Source organism: Monopterus albus, unplaced genomic scaffold, assembly GCF_001952655.1.
Source record: "Monopterus albus unplaced genomic scaffold, M_albus_1.0 scaffold66.1, whole genome shotgun sequence".
Taxonomy (NCBI): domain Eukaryota; kingdom Metazoa; phylum Chordata; class Actinopteri; order Synbranchiformes; family Synbranchidae; genus Monopterus; species Monopterus albus.
In genome coordinates, this window is record NW_018127946.1 from 1,067,928 (window position 1) to 1,087,388 (window position 19,461).

General features: G+C 40.5%; 1 protein-coding gene across 4 annotated transcripts in view; it reads left to right on the plus strand.

The window, feature by feature from the left end:
• Positions 1-19,461, plus strand: part of slc6a9 (solute carrier family 6 member 9) — an 83,887-nt gene that overhangs the window by 37,364 nt on the left and 27,062 nt on the right. The window contains exon 1 of one of the 4 annotated variants that reach the window (XM_020604576.1): positions 1,799-2,053. The exons of the other annotated variants lie outside the window; for them this stretch is intronic. Coding sequence (XP_020460232.1) covers positions 2,012-2,053 — 42 coding nt within the window. The 5' untranslated portion in view covers positions 1,799-2,011. Of the gene's footprint in view, positions 1-1,798; positions 2,054-19,461 lie in introns of those variants that run through there. 4 annotated transcript variants of the gene reach the window in all.

Consider the following 19,461-nt stretch of genomic DNA (forward strand, 5'->3'; position numbering starts at 1 on the left):
ATTCACTGTCTTAGATGCATCTGTATATATTTTAAGAAATCCTGCATAAGTTCTATCTACAGTCAGGGAAAAAATGATTTGAACCCCCTGCTGATTTTGTAAGTTTGTCCACTAACAAAGAAATGATCAGTCTACAATTTCAATGGTAGGTTTATGTGAACAGTGAGAGACACAACAATAACAAAAAAATCCAGAAAAATGCATTACAAAAAAAGTTATAAAGTAATTTGCATTTTCATGAATGAAATAAGTATTTGATCCCTTTGCAAAACGTGTGTCGAAAGGGGGAATTGTTAGGTATTTTTAGTCAGATAGATATTAGATAGATACTTTATGTATTAGAAATGTTTAGTGGAGATAGGATGTCTAGTTAGACTGTTAAATGCTTAGTCATGCTTATGAGTTTCTACAGGGTACATCTGGTCAAGGATAACTAGAGAGAAGAGTTGATGACTGTCAGCAGACAGGGTGTTTAATATTATTATTATGACGTGTATAACTGTAGCCTTAGCCATAATATGTTCTTATGTTTAATGTCATGACATGTCACTAAAGGTCGTGTGAGAATGTTTTTAGTTACACACCACTTCATCAACAGACACACACACACACATTGATTTGCTTCATGTTTTGACTACTGCTATGGCCAGCTGCAAAGCTGGTAACAGAGACGTCTCGGTTGACGTTTCTGTGTAGTATGGGGCTAGCCCAACTGAGGGGATATAATGTCTTTCATCTTACATCTGCCTGGGTGCAGTTTGGAGGTGCAAGATACCTGAGCGTGTAATTTAATTTTGCCTGTGATCCTTTGAATAAATCAGCACTGTTTTGAAGTTACTTGGACTGTCCCGTCTCTCAGAGTTAGCAATGGTAACAAGAACCAAAGACCAACACCTTTTTTTCCTCATATGCTCACTTCCTCACACTCTCCTAGCTCTTTTTGTTGTGGGTAGCCATTAGCCATATGGGGCAAACAGGCACAACAGTGTGTGCAACAGAAACAGAGACTAAGGAAAAAAGTGCTTGAATTTAAAAGGGTGTAACTCTGTGAACATGTTGCGGATGAGGCAAAGGAGGAGGGCTTTGGCTCTGCCGGCCTCTTGGTGTGACAAGGCAGAGGGGGTGGGGGGCATTGGCAATGTCAGGGTGTAGAGACTGACGAGGATTTGGAAGAGTCAAGTGCCGCTGAAAGGGAAGTTGTTGGTGGTCTGCAGAGTTGCAGCAGCTGCCTCTGAAAACAAACGGATGGAGAGGGAGGGAGTGTGCAGGCTCCTCACTTGTGGACTCCTCACTTTTTTGTCTCCTTACTTTAATCTGTTGGGAGAAAAAGTGAAGGAGAGAGAGAGATCTTGGCCGTAGCCCATGGGTGCTACAGGCCTCCCCCAACTTTACTCCGGCCAGCTAAACCAGAAGTTCAACATACCCCCCAGTCCCCTCCACCACCATCGGCCCTCCTCTCTCCTGCTTACTTGCTCTGTATTCAGCCTAGGTGCTGGAGTGACAACAAGCCATTCATTGTGGAGGTAGAGGAAGAAAGACTGTGGATCTCTCCTGTGTCTTTTTTGGGAGGTGGTGGGAGTTGGGAAAGGGGGGGGGGGGGGGGGGGGGGGGGAAAGGGTTCCTGAAATGGTGATATACGACAGATACAGAGGGCAGAAAGAGAAAGTAAAAGAGGGAGAAGAGAATGAGAGGGAGGGGTGACAAAAAAGTGAGAGCGCTAAGGAGGGAGGATGGAAGGGAGGCAGAGCTGGATTCAGAAAAGGAAGGGAGGGCGAGAGAGAGAGAGAGAGAGTGAGCTACCATGCCGAATGAGCAAGAGAGGCGGAGAGGAAGCAGAGCTCCATCAGATGAAATGAGGTGAAAGTAATTCTGGCATTAATCAAGCCAGGGCAAAAGGGAGGGTATACTGTGGTTTCTCCCCCCCTTTCGCTGCGGAACTGAAAGGCAAGGTGTGAATGAAGGAGCCTACAGTGACCAGCAGAGAAGCAGCACTGGGTCACAGCATCAAACCATGTCTGAGTCGAACACCACTGTCGCCTCCACCACAGACCAGGTCAGTTTAAGCTGTCATGTTATTTTTTTTTCTTGTATCAGAAGCTGATGTTTCTTCTTTATTAGTTGCACTACCACACACCAGCTTAGGCATCACAAAGTATCATGTTAGAAAGGAATAAGACAACTGAACATAACCCAAGTTCTGGTCAGATGTATATCATCTTTAGATCCTAATTCGGAAGTAGTTAGAGGGAGTTTCTAAGAGCAACTGAGTGAGTTTGTGTTTCTTGGACTATCAAAGCAATGATTGTTTTGCCCGGAGCTGCCGGGACAACGGTACAGGGTCCTGAAAGAATTGAATTAATCAAGACGAGCTATTGTCTACGCCGCCTTATTTTTCGGTGATCATTCAGGGGGTCTGTGACGACTCAATACCCCCCACACCACGTGAGGAGGGGGACGCAGCTTTTTAAAAACCGAACCACGTGTGGTGGCCCTGAAAAGTTTTTATAAGTAATTGCAGTGGGAAGTCCGGGCAGCACTGTGAGAGATGGGGTTGGTAAGGAAGTGGGCTGGTCCGCCGTGTGTGTGAAAGAGAGTGACAGAGTAGAAAAGCAGAAGTGTCCAGAAAAGGCTTATATTTATGCCCCCCACCACCACTACCACCTCTCACAAGCCGTTTTAATCTCACAGTTTGGCAGAGCCATCCGTCGCTCAGTTTCTTTTTTTAACTGACTTTGAAGCACTTTGAAACAATTAAATCCTCTGATCTGTTAAGATATACAGTTACTCCTATTACGATAAAGACAATAAGTGTCTGTGTGCATCCGACCTTGCTGCCGGCTTATATTGTTAGCCAAGTCCTTGTCTCCTGTTTCCGACTGCTACTGTCAAGGCTGAGTCAGCTTGTTGTAGCTCTGCCGGCAAATACAGAGTTTTAAACAAACATGCCAAGAAGTCGGATGCTCAATTTACTCGTCCAAAATTGAGGAATGGAAGGTTGTTGTGGGTGGATATTTTTAGATATTTTAGAGCCACACATTGTGCATTGTGTGTGTAGAGTGATAACAATTACTCAAAGCGGCATTCACAGCTGACAGCTCTACAACTGTCCACATGCTAATCCTTATAATCTCATTCTGGACCGTTTAGATTTGTTAACATCTGTACACCATATTTATCTCAAATTTTTGACTGACAGGGCTGATCATATTTACATGTTTAGTTGTGTAGGCTCTAATTAATTACAAGCAGCAGTTGTCTGTGCATGTGGACACAAGTTTCGATCCATTATTATTGATAACAATGAATTAATTTTTTTGTAAAAGTTGAATGAATTATTCTCTTCAGTACAGGAGTGTACAGGTGTTCTGCAGTTTGTAAACAGATTTTTTACTGAACTTGAAAGAGTCATTGTATTCCACACCCTTTTTTGTTAGCTTTGTTGAAATTATAGGGTTTGTAGGTGTGTCTTGTTTATCTGTTATAAGTGACACATTCAGCAATTACAACCCCAAATCAGAAAAGGTTGGGACAGTATGTAAAATCAAAGCTAAAACTGAAAATAGTGATTTGGAAATCATTTGTGTCCTTTATTATATTGAAAACAATACAGCAGCACAATATTTGATGTGATACCTCATCAATTTTATTCTTTGTTCAAAGACAGGAGAGAAACTCAGAGCATCATGGGGCCCCCCAGCAGCCTAGGCCTATAGCAGCATAACTAAGGGAAGGCTCAGGGTCACCTGATCCAGCCCTAACTATAAGCTTTATCAAAAAGGAAAGTCTTAAGTCTAATCTTAAAGGTAGAGAGGGTGTCTGCCTCCCGAACTGAGACTGGGAGTTGGTTCCATAGGAGAGGAGCTTGATAGCTAAAGGCTCTGCCTCCCATTCTGCTTCTGTGGACTCTAGGAACCACAAGTAAACCTGCACTCTGAGAGCGAAGTGCTCTGTTAGGATGATAAGGCTCTACGAGGTCTTTAAGATATGATGGAGCCTTGTCATTAAGGGCTTTGTATGTTAGGAGAAGGATTTTAATTTCTATTCTGAATTTTACAGGGAGCAAGTGGTGAGAAGCTAATATACGAGAGATATGATCTCTCTTGCTAGTTCCTGGCAGTATTTTCTGGGAGAAGCGATGCGTTATGTGACAGAAATGCAGGGGTACCAACATTTTTGGCCACGATTGTAGGTTTTAAATATTCTTTACCTCAGTAGCTGGGGATTAGCCCATGTAAGTTTTTGGAGGCTTGGATGTATTGACTACTCTGTTGGAGTTGTTTTTTTTTTCTTATCACTGGCAATGAAAAAAGAGAGAAACCAGCAATAAAATGTATTTTCCAAAATTTACTAACTGACCCATTATATATGACTTGACTTGGGGACTTGTGTGCATATAGAGCAAATAGTGATCCAAAACTTAGATGAGGTGTGCAGATGACACACTATCCCAGTTTCTTCAGGTTTCTCAAAAATGATCTGGATGTCTAATGATTTAATTATCCAAAATTTGGAAAAATTTGTTTTTACTTTTCATACATTCTAAGACATAGTTTGCATACACAACTACATCAAAATTTGAAGACATTCACCTTCAGTACATCTGTATGAGTCAGAGGTCATTCCTAAGATCAGTTGCTTTAAAGGTAAGGAACACTGCATGTAACCAAAGTCTACATCCAGACCCAAATCAACAAAAAAACTACAACTTTTCTTTTGAAACAACTCTAAATGCATCATTTTAAAATATAGCATTATAACAGAAGTCCAGATTGTTTAGTAGTAAAATGTGATATATTGCTATATAATTGTGTGCCTCACATTTACAGTGCATTGGTGCAGCCTTTTAAAAGAAGGGGAGGTTTAAAGCAAAACTGAAAATGAATTGAGTAGAAGAGGCTGATGAGGCTTATTTGTCAGCTTTGTCATGGATTTGCAGAAAGCAAAAACCAGGGGAGAAAAGAGTTGATGATGAGGCTTGTTGAGGCAGCATGCTCACCACGTTAGCAAGGAAAAACAGAGGGTGGTATTGAGGCAGGGGGTGTACTGATGATACAGCACACTTGCAGGTCTCAGATTGAGAGCAACTCTACTGTGGTGATAATTGTTAATGCTGCATCAAGTGAAGAGGGCTAAAACAATGGGGAAAAACAAGGATACATCTGATGTGTATTTGTATTTGAGAGAAAGAAAGAAAGAACACTAAGGCAGATACTGTAAGTTTCAAAAGCATCACAGTGCATACTGGCCAAAATAAGAGGTGGTTTGATACAAAGTTGGCATATTCATTGCCCTATTGCTTTGTTTCATTAAATAAATTTACTATTACTTCCCATTACAGCTTGCCCTACAGAGAACATATGTCCCACAAACAGAAAAATAAAAAAAAAATCAGCTACAATTGAAACCAACAATAGTTGCATTACTGATCAGTTTTCTCAACAGCTGGAAAAATTGTGTCATCTGTATGTCAGAAATGTGGAGTCCCAGATATGTCATGTAATTGTGTGCACAGTTTAATAACTTATGCACTTCAATTATTTATTTGTGATCTTCATCATCATGCCAGTGGCAACTGTCTTGCATGTATCCTTCACTCTATGAATTTTTTTGGATTTAATACAGTTTTGTTTTGTCCTAGACTGGGATAGGTGGCTTAGATTTTGCCTTTCCAATTCCTAACCCCTGATGTTCAAAGGAATCAGTTACATCACGTTCTGGCCCACTCCTCTTTGTTGCTGTTTGTTTTGCATATGTTACGGCATAATACATACACATTTGCAGCTCGTTTAGATGCTTAGTGACTGTACTTGAGTATGACAAGCCTTTGTGTCTCTGAGTTTTTAAAATGTCATTGTAGAAGATTTTTGCACAGCTGCTGTCACTAAATGTATTTAGTGTATAAGTTATCACACAAAGTAGGACCTTGTCTCCCTCCCTTCTTCTCGTTTGTTTTGTTTTGTGAATCAGTTGTTAGTAATTTGTACTTACACACATTTACAAGAACATTTTACACTCCATACATTCAAGTCGGTCTGGCAAAAATAAACTTGGTGCATAAAGATAGCAGCGTGGGAAAAGAGCCAGTGACCCAGTTGACACTAGAATGGCAGCATGGCTGGTCTAAAACCCAAATATATTTTGTTTGGCTTGAAATTCAGCAAATCCTCGTGTTTTAGCTGGAACCAGAGAATGTCTGGCATTTTTGATAAATGACTAATTAATTTTCAGTGTAGTTTCTGATTAAAGTTTCTGGATTCAACTAATCCAGTCTTTTCAGCTCTACCATCAACAGAACAAGCCATAAACCAATTTCAGTTTCACCTCCACAGCTGTTGTTGTGGAAATGTTGCAGTTTGAGTCCAGTATTCACACAGTGTTTGCTCACACTACTAGCCTTATTGGACACTTATGCTCTTGCATACTTGTGTGTGTGTGTGTGTGTGTGTGTGTGTGTGTGTCTCTAGATGTGTATGTATGTGGGTGAGTGGGAACGTGTGATGGGGTGAGAGGGATGCAGGTGAACAGCTTGCGAGGGCCAACAGTTCTGCAGGCCAGTCTTGCGCATCACTTGACAGCCATACCTAATGAAGGCCTATGCACAAATGAACTTGTTAAGCAAATGAGTGAACAAGGGAGGGAGGGAAAAAGGGTGGGATAGGTTGGGTGCACATGGCTGCCGCTTTGCATGCCTGTCTGCACATGTCAGTCTGCGCTGCCCCTCGTGCCTCTATCTCAAACTCTTTTCTCTCTGTCACTTGGTCTTTCTTTCAAAGCACTCTGAATATACCATATGTCTTTCAGTCTGCCTCTTCCTCTTCTTCTCTCTCACTCTCATGTAATCTCATTGCTTCAGAAAACGGCCTATTTCTGAATTGGGTTGGGAGATTATCTTGATGAGGCGTTGACAGGATGATGTCATCCTGCACTCAGTGACAATGAATGTTAAAAGAGATTGCCAAAATAAATAGACTGGTCCCTTGTGGATACCAAAAATGAAATAATAGATCCATATTTACTTTGATCTTGCATGTGGAAGCATCATAATGATTATTCGGTCAATCTTTCCCAGAATCAGTTGATAACATCTGCACACACCAAAGTTCACACAGACATCAGAAGGATCATTTACAGTATCTCACATAAATGAACACATAAGCATTACCACATGCATACGCACTTGTAGAAACTCACACAAAAGTGTCAAATGTCCACCCACTTGTCCTTTGCCCTAACCACACCCAGGTCTCAGCCCTTCTTGGACCTACTTAGCCCTACCCCCCACCTTTCATTCTTACAAAGATGTCCACACAACTAGCCCCCCTTCTCCTCCTTCTGGGGAAGGTATTTGAGGATTCCAGCCTGGTAGGTTTAGTGCTATAAGTATCACAGAAACAGAGAAGTTGGTCAGTCACCAGGCAATTGGAACATTTTCAAGGGCTGATGCTGGGTTTGCATCAAGTTCCTCACCATGGAAAATTTTGTCAAGGTAAGGAGCTGTATGACACATATAGGGGGGTTTAAAGGTGTTTTCTTTGGTGAAGGTAGTGCAGTGATGATAGCACATAATGATCTATTCTTAAATGTAAGCACAGGCCATGTCATATTAATTCCTATTTACAATAGACAGTGATAGAATCATTATGAACTATTGCTGATTTTACTCTTATTTTGCATTTGTGCATCTGAATTACAAACTGTCCTCCCAACTTTCCACCTGAACAGCTAGCAAGTTTTTTTTTTTACAGTTTGTACTGATTTCACTGAGCAACTTACCACTTTGTTGCCTGTTTTAACTCAAAGCCCAGCGCTGTGCAGGCGGTCTGACCTGTTTAAAACAACAGGGCTTGTAGGTTAGACCCAGTCAGGTAAACCAACAAGTCCCTGTACAGGAACATTCCCAGACGTGCCCTGTATTTTTCCTCCATATCCTCTGGTCGTGGTGCAGCAGCAGGTACTATATTCCCACAAAACTGCATGCAGTCGAAAAACTTTGGCACTGGTGGATGACAGGCAAGCTCGCATGAACACGCACAGCCAGGAGATTATGACCATTCAAGGAAACTATTGCATAAGACATTACATAGTTGTAAAAAAGTCTCACCATTGAGAGCTTTGCGAGACTGCATAGAAGTTAACAACAGAGGTACACCTCAGTTTTTGAGCTTTCAGTCACATTGAAGATAATAATTCATTGTTGCAACATTGTATACAAGTCAGAAAACACACAAAAGCATGCCATGGGCTCTTTAAAGACTTCAGACTTGACTTATTCATATTACAGGCCTTGATGCTCATTTTCAATCTTTTGTCAGATACAGTCTTCTTCTGTTCATGGTTCACATTCATGTTTGCAAGTGACACATATCCAGCTCTGGTGTGAACACCTCTGAGCTCCTATACTGCCACGCATGTGCATATATAACTGAAATGTGAGTTGTCACATGCATACAAAAATAACAATGTCATTTGTGTGACGAGACTAGCAACCTGTCCAGGGTGTACCCACCCAGTGTCAGCTGGGATTGGCTCTAGCAACCCCAACCCCCCACGACCCTTTTCAGGATTAGCAGTACAGATAATGAATGATTGGATGGATTTGTGTGATGGTCAAATTGCACAATTCCCTCAAAAACTGCTCAGTTGCAATATGTTGCCTCTAGTTTGGTGTGATCAGAAGATTCTCCATAAATGTCCAACAGACGTAAAACATCCTCATCTCTCCACTGATCCCTGTTTGTTATTGTTGCTCTCCTTTATGTTTATTTTTATTTGTCTGTGAGGGGCTGACACCTAATAATGATGACAGACGATATGTACATATACAGAAACAGAAGACTTAAAAAAAACACATTAATTCTAGTAATTCCAATCTGACTGTTCTAACAGTGGTCACATGGTCAGAGATCATGATATGAATCAGATCTAGGGCCACATATCTGCCCAGATCTGCTCTAAATAAATCAAATTTGGTTTGTTCACACATCGGTGAAAAGATCAGATTTGTGTCACTTGGAGGGAAAACAACTGGATGTGAATTACTTTCCCATGTTGTCTGAATGTAGCTTATCTCACAGATATCAGACTCAGATTTGCATTTTGTAAGTCTTGAACATGTCTACCTTGCAGTACGGCTACAGTATATGCCATTTTGTATAAAGCTACAGCCACCAGAGAACAGGCCGGGGTTGGATCACCCCAGGAGGATGCTAGAATGTCTTTCTCAAACCTCTAAACTCAACAAGGCTACTTTATTTGTCACCATGGAGCAGCATAGATTGGTATGAATTGGAGTTGCCTGACACAGTGAGCAAATGTCTTAAATTGTGGAGTGATGTAACCTGTAAATGACCCCTGGCTTCTGGGCACCCATTTATTCCAGAAGCCAGGGATCTGACAGAGCTTGAATCTCTCCTCCTCTTCCTCCTCTTTCCTCCTCCTGACACTCCATACATTGGTTTTAATTAATCAACCGTGGAGGGGGATTTATTCAGTCACTGCCCAATGGAATTATTTGGTATGTGGCCGCAGTGGTAGCAGGTTGAGAAGCTACGGTCTACGCTGTCTTTAGGCCTATTACTCTCAGCTCACAGCCCACTCATAAAGAGAGCTTTGAGCGGCCTGTTTTTGGGGGGATCCGGTGGGCTTTTTGTCCCATAACAGCCGAGTGGATTCAACCACTGCAGACAGACGTGTTTGCTAAACTCTGTGTAGGTGGAGCAAGGGAGATTACGTGTGTCACTTTGAATAACTGTGGCCTGATTATTGGCTGGGGAAGGTCTGCAAAATGACAACTTTTTTGCCTGTCTCAGAGAAAAGATCACTGTGGACCAGGCATTCTTTTAAACTAACTGGTTTATTGAATATCACATCATCAGCAGTGGCTCATGAAAGAGTGAAGTAAAGAGTTTCACGGTTTCTGGTGGCATCTATTTGCATAATCTAAATATAAAAGAAGATTGAGGGGAAAGTAACTGGAAACAAGGTGCTGACATATAGAGGTACAGGTATAAATATATATATATATATATATATGATATGTGTTTAATATGTGATATACAGGACAGTGTAAATGCGAATGAGTCAACTTTGTAGTGTGCAGAGGGTGTAACAAACAAAAGCCTACAGTATATTTCAGCTGAGATATTAAGTAATGTCTCTACTTATATCATCAACAATTTCAAAGCATTTTAAGCAGAAAATTCAGGTTTTTAAAGATAAGATCCATTATGCAAACAGCTACTGCATCCAGACACAGTGTGTCTGACAAAAAAGTTCGAAAAAAAAATTTGAAATTGAGCATCAAGGCCTGTAATGTGAACAAGTCATAGACCCATATATATACCCACTGATTTGATTCTTCCTTTTCTCCAGTCCATCCTGAAAACACATTGTCTGCATCTCCTTCATTATTTTTAATGTGTTCACCTTCCCGTGGTGTCCAGCTCCATCGCAGCTTCACTTGCCAAGAACAGAGACATTTGTGACATTTTTGATCTAGGATTCAGAGCAACTCATGATCTGCCTTGTGACCACAGCTCATTAAGGCTTAGTTTTATTAGGTATTAAGTGTTTGTTTAAGAGTGCACATACCTTTTATAAAAATTATGCATGTTTTGTTCAGGTGTAATCTGTCTCGCACATTCCTTTTTATCGCACTCATAACACAAACACACAAACATTTGTCTATTTGCTACCTGGCTGCAAACAGGGATAAGCAGAGTCTGAGTGTGTGATTGAAAACATGAAACTAAATTGAAAATGGAAAAACATAAAATGTTTCTTATTTTATTGTGTTTAGTTTATCATAAAAACTGTGAAAAATTTTCAATAAAACTCACCACATTTGGAAAGCTAAATTGTGTGAATATATTTTAAGCTTCTACTTGCACTTTGTAGAAGTTTTGCTGAAGTTTAAACATACTAAAGATGTCAAGAGATGGCTAAAGCTTACAGTTGTGGCCAGAAATATTGGCATCCCCTCATTTCTGCCAAATAATGCACCACGTCTACCAGAAAATTGTTGCAATCACAAATATAAAAGCATGTATTTGTCTCTCTGTGTCACTCAGAGAGAAATGGCCTAACTCTAGCAATATTTTTGAGATGACAAATAGCAGATTTTGTGATAAACCCCAAAATTCAATTTAGATTTTTAGATAATACCAAGATTTCTGACATGTTGGCTCAGGGTATGTCCTGGAGAATTTCATTTTGTGGCCGGTTCCTTCACTGAGCTTTAACTGAAAAGAAATTTTTTTTCCTGGTTATGCTGTACAAAGTTTTGTTACATCCAGATATTGAAATCTAAAGTATATTTAAATGTACATCAATTAGTCCATTGGTCCATTGGTGGCTGTTACTGATTAAAGCCAGTGCACTTCAGTGTGACACTATATCGACCCATTGTACCCCATGAAATCAAGGGCAGAATAAAAACCGTGAGCAGGCCTTTCACTCCTCATTATCACTCTCAGCAAGCAGCAAGCATCAGCTGCCTGCACAAGTCATTTTCTACTTGGCCACATTGTAGGTAGTCAAGTACTGACTGATAGCTAGGCTAGCAAATAGTAAATAATCCTCACGCCCTCAGTTATTCTTATAGCATTAGCATGTTAATCAAAACATCTAAACAAACAGAGCTGAGCACCGTCCTGTCTCTCTGTGAAATTTTAATGTTAGCTAGCATAGCATTAGCTTAGCAGCTAAAGGGGAGGCTTAAAGTGAACAGGATAAATTTAGAGGATACCTGATATCTTCAAATGTGACACATACCAGCAAATAGTCATGTCCATAAGTGGAAATTTACATCTACTGTAGGTCAACCCTAAATATAGGCTAATTCTACATTTGAATGTAATTATTAGAATAATAAATAAAGTGTCAGAGTCATGTAATTATTATCACTAATTCTGAAGTACAACAAATTGTAGTTTTAAAATAATGCCCAGTGTCGGTGTTGTTGGTGCAGTGGAGCAGTGACCTTAGTACCGCTATGCCCTTTTGCCTCCTCATGATTATCACTGCTAGAAATGACAGTGAAGTACAAAACTTTACATTTGAGTGCTTTTGAATCAATGTATAGTATATGTGCAAGTGTAGGCACCTTTGTGTGTGTGATGTTGTGCGTTCAGTACAGTGGCCCCACAGAGCAACCACTTTACTATACATCATAGGCATGTTAAATGATAACAGGGTAATTAACTGTGGATATCAGGTATGGGGGTACACATGTGGAAATGCCTAAGGTATATAAATAAAGTATTATTTATTACATTGTTTTCTTGCTAAATTCTTCTAAATCATTTTTCTGTCTCAGAACTGCTATGTTTACACACATTTCACATGACAACCAACTCAAAATGTTCATATAATCATATAATGTTTTTGCTTAAATAAGCAACTCACACCATCACCTGCATATGTGCAGACACAGGCTGCTTTCCCTGAGGGAAGAAGAGCACAGTGAGCTGTCAGAAAAAAGGCATTGCGCTATAGCAGGTTGCTCCTAAATACAGTTCTTTCAGATAGGAAATGACAGGCAGCAGTTGCATGATCTTAACACATTACAGCATTATGCAGGAGAGATTATCAGGCCTATGCAGAGCTCTGCACTATACTGACCTCCTTCTTGTTGCAATTATATGAATTGTTTGCATTTTTTCAATGCTTAGAAATTAATTAGGCCATGCCATCATACGTAAATCTTCAGAGCCCCACAATAGGTAACACCATTTTCCAGATCTGACCTACCCTTAACACAAACCATCCCTGAACCCTATATTCACCCAAGTAAAGAGCAGATATATTGCTTGACACACAGCAAGCCACACTGGCGGGCCCAACTGGCTTGTACTGGCAGTCACCTCTGAGAGCTGGCTCCGCTCAGTTGTCCAACCACTGACACTTTTCTACTAAGACTGTCTAACAAAAGAAGACTAGTAACACTTCCAGTGAGTCTGTAACTATATTATCACCAACACAATGCAAGTTCAGTGTGGGTGTAGGAGGGAAGGCAGGTCTACAGGGTCATCAGGTGGGTACGCTCTCACTGGTGTTTCGTTGAGTTGGGCCCACGGCACCATGAAGGCTCAAGAGTGTGTTCCAGTGTCCCAGAACCACCCCCCTCTTTACCTGCACCCACACACCCTACACAACCCATCATCTACTCAAGCTAATTAAGGCTAACTGTTACCAAACAGTCAGCAGCACTAGCAAATATTTCAGCTGCGGTTCTAGCCACTAAATATTAAAAAAAAAAAAAACTCACCAAACATTTCAAATAGCTCACCAGATAACTAGCCAGACTTCTGCTTCCTTTTATACTACATCAGAAACCACCCTGTTTTAGTATTCATTCCAATAAACCAGTCAAACGTCTACTATGCCTTCATGTTAGCTTGCTCATGCTAACACCAGGAAGTAGGCCTGAAGCCTGCTGCATGAATCAAACATCTTTACCAGTCCTGACCTCCTATACTAGTTAACTTCATCTTAACAGGCATACTATTAACCTGCAATCTTCACATACTGTATGTTCCCATTTTTAAATCCCTTACCTTACACTAAAGAAAATCTTGCCTTTTACATTCATAAGGCAAATAGATATAAACTGCCCTACTTTAACTGAATCTTTCTCCTTGGGGATAAAAATCCATTTAGCTCTTCTTTGCTCTTATATGGATCCTTATAAAAACCTGCCCTAGTGCGTTCCTTTTTCCGTCTAGCTTTTCTAAGCCTTTCTGCTTTCCTTAGATTTGCCAGTTTAGATTTCAGGTCATTTTGCGCAACATATTAATGTCCTCTCTCTCACTTTCTGTTGCTTCTCTTCACTGCTTTCTAAGCTGTCTTTGTTCTTGAACAAGCCTGTCAGTCTGCTGCTACTGCCTTGACTTTATCTCTACTGCTGCTTTATTTCTACTCTTGCAAGAAAAGAAAGGCGAGTGACCTGAAATATGTGTGTTGTCATAAGACAAAACGAAGTGAGGAGTTTTTGCTAGACTCCAGTGGACAGCCACTTACAGACATGGCTGCAGCTGTCAGGAGATGTCGGTTCAAAAGGTTTTTGCTGCTGTCTGTCAAAATGGTCTTGTGTGTGTGGAATGGGAATGCATATGTGAAAATGTGTGTATGTCCTACATTAGTGTGTGTGTGTCTGTGTTTGTCTACAAAGCTGAGGAGCTCTCTATGGACTGTGAGAGGAGGGAAGATGAGAGGCAGCAGCATCCAGGAAAAACAGGAGGGGAACAACTGAATTTCCGATGCTGTGAGAGCAAAACCAATAACTTAGATTTGAATTTCTCTGATTCTCTGATCAATTTTTCTGGAAAAAAAAGGTTGTGATTGGCCTTGATGCATACTGGAACAGTAACTAGACTGCAGTATTAGATGCCAAAGTGGAACTGTCTGTCACTGACAATAAGAATCTTTGATGCATGGCCAGTGATTATACTCATACTCATTTAAATAATGTTGATTATAGAGAATGTATAGATGGGTGACAAATGAAAGGCAGAACCAACAAGTGTCAAGTGTCTCAGTAAGGTGTTGGGCCACCACATGCCACCAGAACAGCTTCAGTGCACCTTGCCACCTTGGCATTGTCTCTACAAGTCTCTGAATTCTACTGGAAGGATGAACACCATTCTTCCAAAAGATATTCCCTCATGTGGTGTTTGATGATGGTGGTGGAGACGCTGTCCAACATGTCGTTACAAAATCCCCCATAGGTCTCAACCCAGGTCATAGCATATGATCCACATACTCATGTCATCTATTTATTTGAGTTTTTTTCCTATTATATGTCACCTGAGTTTAGATGTTTACCTTAATCTGTTCAGGGGCAAAGTGTGCTTGCTTTATCTTAGCAATTAACTGTTTTTCCATACATTTTCACACTTATGACAAGCTGCTATACAATGGCGGTCTTCTGCTTGTTGTCAGTGAGCAGCTCCATCCAATTAGTTGGAGTGTAACTCAAGAGTAGTTTCTGAAAGGTTGTGTTTTCAGCTTCCCAGCCTACAAGCAGTAGAGCCTTAATTCTCTTCACATTACACCTGCAGGCCTTTGTAGAGTGACACATTTTTTGGTAAAAATCACACTGGTTCCAACTTATGTCACTTCCAGTCTGAGCCTGCACAAAGCAGATCAGCATTTCTCTTTGCATTCACATTTTGGCACTGAGAGGCAGTCTTTTCAAGAAGAGCTTAGCAGCAAGAAGAGTTAGAGACTGTTGGACTCAAACCTATTGTAATTATAGTTTCTCTAGTCCACTGTGCTGCTGCCAGTGAAAATATTATGCAGTGTTTGTGGTGAATGTGGAAGTTGGCCCAAAAGATGATAATGAGACCTCTGCTACTCAGAAGCAAACCAAAAGTTAAGTTTGATTAAGGCAAATACTTCAGTGAGAAAAAGTGAATCCATGAAAAATAAACCTAATGACCTGCCCACCATCCTTTTGGTTTATATTAATAATGGGTAGAGCAGTAAGCTACTAGTAAAATAAATTAAATTACCAATTTGAACACAAGTGTTTTGGATTAAATTGAATTTAACATTAAATGACAGCATCACATATGTATTCTACAGATAGTGCTCTAGGTCCAGTGTGTCAGAATCACATATTTAATTCAATTCAATTCAATTCAAATTTTATTTGTGTGGCACCAAATAACAACAAAGGTCATCTCAGGACACTTTACAAAGTAAGGTCTAGACCTTACTGTTATCAATATTATTACAGAGGGAAAACCCAACAAATCCCCTTTGAGCAGCACTTGGCGACAGTGGGGAGGAAAAACTCCCTTTAACAGAAGAAACCTCCGACAGACCCCGGCTCTTGGTGTGCGGCCTTCTGCCTCGACCAGTTGGAATGAGTGGATAGAGGAGAGAGAAAATAAAAGAAAAGCAACAAGACACAACAAACAATCAAACATTGGGAAGGTTGATGTGGCCAGTGACTGCTCATCAGAAACATAGAGCTGCAGAGCCAGTACTACCTGCAGAAAGGTACAGGGAGAGAGAGAGAGGACACACTACGGGAGAGAGGAGACACAAAGTTAGTGACACGTTATTGTAGCACATACTAGATGCATAGACAATGAGGAGAGATGTGAAGAGAGGAGCTCAGAGCATCATGGGCCCCCCAGCAGCCTAGGCCTATAGCAGCATAACTAAGGGACGGCTCAGAGTCACCTGATCCAGCCCTAACTATAAGCTTTATCAAAAAAGGAACGTCTTAAGTCTAATTTTAAAGGTAGAGAGGGTGTCCGCCTCCCGAACTGAGACTGAAAGTTGGTTCCATAGGAGAGGAGCTTGATAGCTAAAGGCTCTGCCTCCCATTCTACTTCTGTAGACTCTAGGAACCACAAGTAAACCTGCACTCTGAGAGTGAAGTGCTCTGTTAGGATGATAAGGCTCTACGAGGTCTTTAAGATACAATGGAGCCTTGTTATTAAGGGCTTTGTATGTTAGGAGAAGGATTTTAAATTCTATTCTGAATTTTACAGGGAGCCAGTGGAGAGAAGCTAATATGGGAGAGATATGATCTCTCTTGCTAGTTCCTGTCAGTACTCTGGCTGCAGCATTTTGGATTAACTGGAGGCTTTTTAGGGAATTATTTGGACATCCTGATAGTAAAGAGTTACAGTAGTCCAGCCTGGAAGTAACAGATGCATGAGGCAGTTTTTCAGCATCACTTGAGGGAGAATATTCCTGATTTTCGCAATATTGTGCAAGTGAAAGAAGGCAGTTCTGGGAGACTTGGTTTATGTGTAATTTAAAGGACATATCCTGGTCAAAAATGACTCCAAGGTTCCTCATCAGAACTGGAGCCTATGCCATCTAGAGTAACTATATGATTGGACAGCATATTTCTAAGGTTTTCAGGCCAAAGTACAATAACTTCAGTTTTGTCAGAGTTTAGAAGTAAGAAATAACACATCATCCAGGCCTTAATGTCTTTACGACATGCTTGGAGTTTGACCAATTGATCTGGGTTCACATATAAATATAACCGAGTATCATCTATGTAAAAATGGAAATTTATGCCGTGTTTCCTGAAAATATTGCCTAAAGCATGTATGTATATATAAAAAGCATGTATAAAGTGAAGAGAATTAGGTATAAAGAGCATGTATAAAGTGAAGAGAATTAGACCTAACACAGAGCCCTTACGTTTAGCTGAGTTGCTCAACATCATGAGTAAATTCTTAAACATTGACTGATAATTGTCTAAAGGTAGCGTGTATATAGTGAAGAGAATTGGACCTAGCATAGAGCCCTGTGGAACACCATGACTAACTTTATTCTGTATGGAAGATTCATTATAAACATGAACAAACTGGAATCTATTTGATAAATAAGTTTTGAACCAACTTAATGCAGCTCAGTATGATGGTGTTTTTTGCAGCTTTGAATGATGCATTTTACAGGTTACATGCCACATATTTTTGCTTGTTTGTAGTACGTTTTCTATTTGACATCAAAAGAAATCTGAATCTTTGGACATCTTGATGCTTGACTGCCAGAAACAAAAGGTTGTAACCTCAAGGAACAGGATAGTCAAACTGAATAGTCATTTGATGGCAGTAGCTGACAAAGAGACTATGTGGCTCTTACTATCACTTTCAGTTGATATAAACATAATAGCGGCAACAATTTAGTTGTCACTTCCAGAGACCTGGCCTTGCTAAATGTGAATATACTGTATGAAGGGAAATGGAATGGTTGTGTACTTTGAGGTTTTCTTGTGTACTTTATGAGTTTGGGGAAGGCTAAGGAGGTCCGTACCGCTCTCTGGCACTGGCAGACCTCACCATAAATTAAAGAATAGTGAAGGAGATTAGAATAGAAGTGGAGAGGGTACATGTGGATAACAAATAGCATAAGCAGAAGTATGAAGGTTTGGTGAGTCTAAAGAGTGTGGGAACGGAAATTACGTAGCTCATTTCAGGTCCAGCTCGCAAACCTAAGATAATTCCCTTATCTCTATGTATCAGCACTTTTTGCTCTTCTTGTGGACATTGCTGTTTTTATAACTTTGACCTAAAAAAGTTTACTTTGAATGCCTTGGTTCATATTCCAAGCAAGAAAGCAGTCATTGATAAGCACTGTATTAGGCTTTTTAAAATCACTTACAAATGCAGTAATGCTGAAATATTATCCAAAGTCTTAACTTACAAACATTGTGTCTTGTTCTGAATCTGTCTAATACTTCCTTATTATAGCTCTGAAATAGCAGCAGCAGCAGCAAAGGTACAGTACAGGCAAACTTAATGCAAGGATAGATGGGCCAGGGAAGCATGTGTGGTCTTACATAAAGGCCAGATGGTCCCAAAGAGGCATGTGATGGAGGGATATGGAAAAAGGAGTGTCTGTCTGATGGACTGACCAGGGGACACCCGGAAGCCAATGCCACAGGCTACAACACTTGGGTAGAGAGAAGCAGATGTTAGGGTCAGTCAAAGGAGATGGAGTTCAGCTTATGCCCAGAGGGTTATATGATGTTAATAAGGTTGATACTGCTCAGATATCTACTGGGGCTGGTCCTTCCAACAGCTCATACTTTCTGCTGACCTCCAGTTGATTCAAGATTTATTCCCTAACCCCCTGATACACTTGTTAAATTTCTTAAATTTGTGATTTTTTTTCCTCAGAAGTCTGTTTAAATACTGAGAATTTGCTTTCCATTTCCACGCACCATAAAACTTGTCAACAACTTGCAGCGAAATGTATGAATGCAGTCATGAACTGAGTCACATACCGGTAGCTGGAAAGATCAAAAGTAAGAACACAACAAGAGCTTTTCAAGTCACAGGAGATCTCACCTGTTGCATATTGTGTTGCTCATTAGACATTTTAGAAAGCTGAAAATGATTCACTATAATGCATTTTGGCTTTGCTGGAATTGTAGACATGTTACCAAATGGTTACTGCACCATGTACACATTTGTCCCAGGTCTCCCTTTCTCCATATCTCAGTCTCCCCATTTCCTGTCTGCCTCTCTGCAACCCAGTGACAAAACAAGGAAAAAATGTCCAAAAAATGACTTTATAAAAGTCAGTGTGCTGTGACTGAATAATTGTAACTGAAAGCAGAAACTGTGTGTGCTCAAATTAATGAAGAAGCAGTCTTTAGTATGGAAGGGGCACATCTGGACTGATGTGCTAGAAGCTTAAAATCTTTACTATCTCTACACCAATTAGGCAGAGAACATAAGACCTTTTATAACAACAGAATGATGATGTTCATACTGTTCATACAGATTTTTTATGGCTTTGAGCCATGAAAAATATTGTGGCGCTCCACTGGTTCAGATGAGCGGAGCTGGCCTGACCCTATCCTAAACTGTGACATCTAACTATCCAGCTGTGTGCTGGCACCTAGGCTGACATTGAGGAGAACACCTTCTCTGTCTTTTCTTGGCTTTTATTGAACAGAATAAGAATGCAAAATGAAACTGC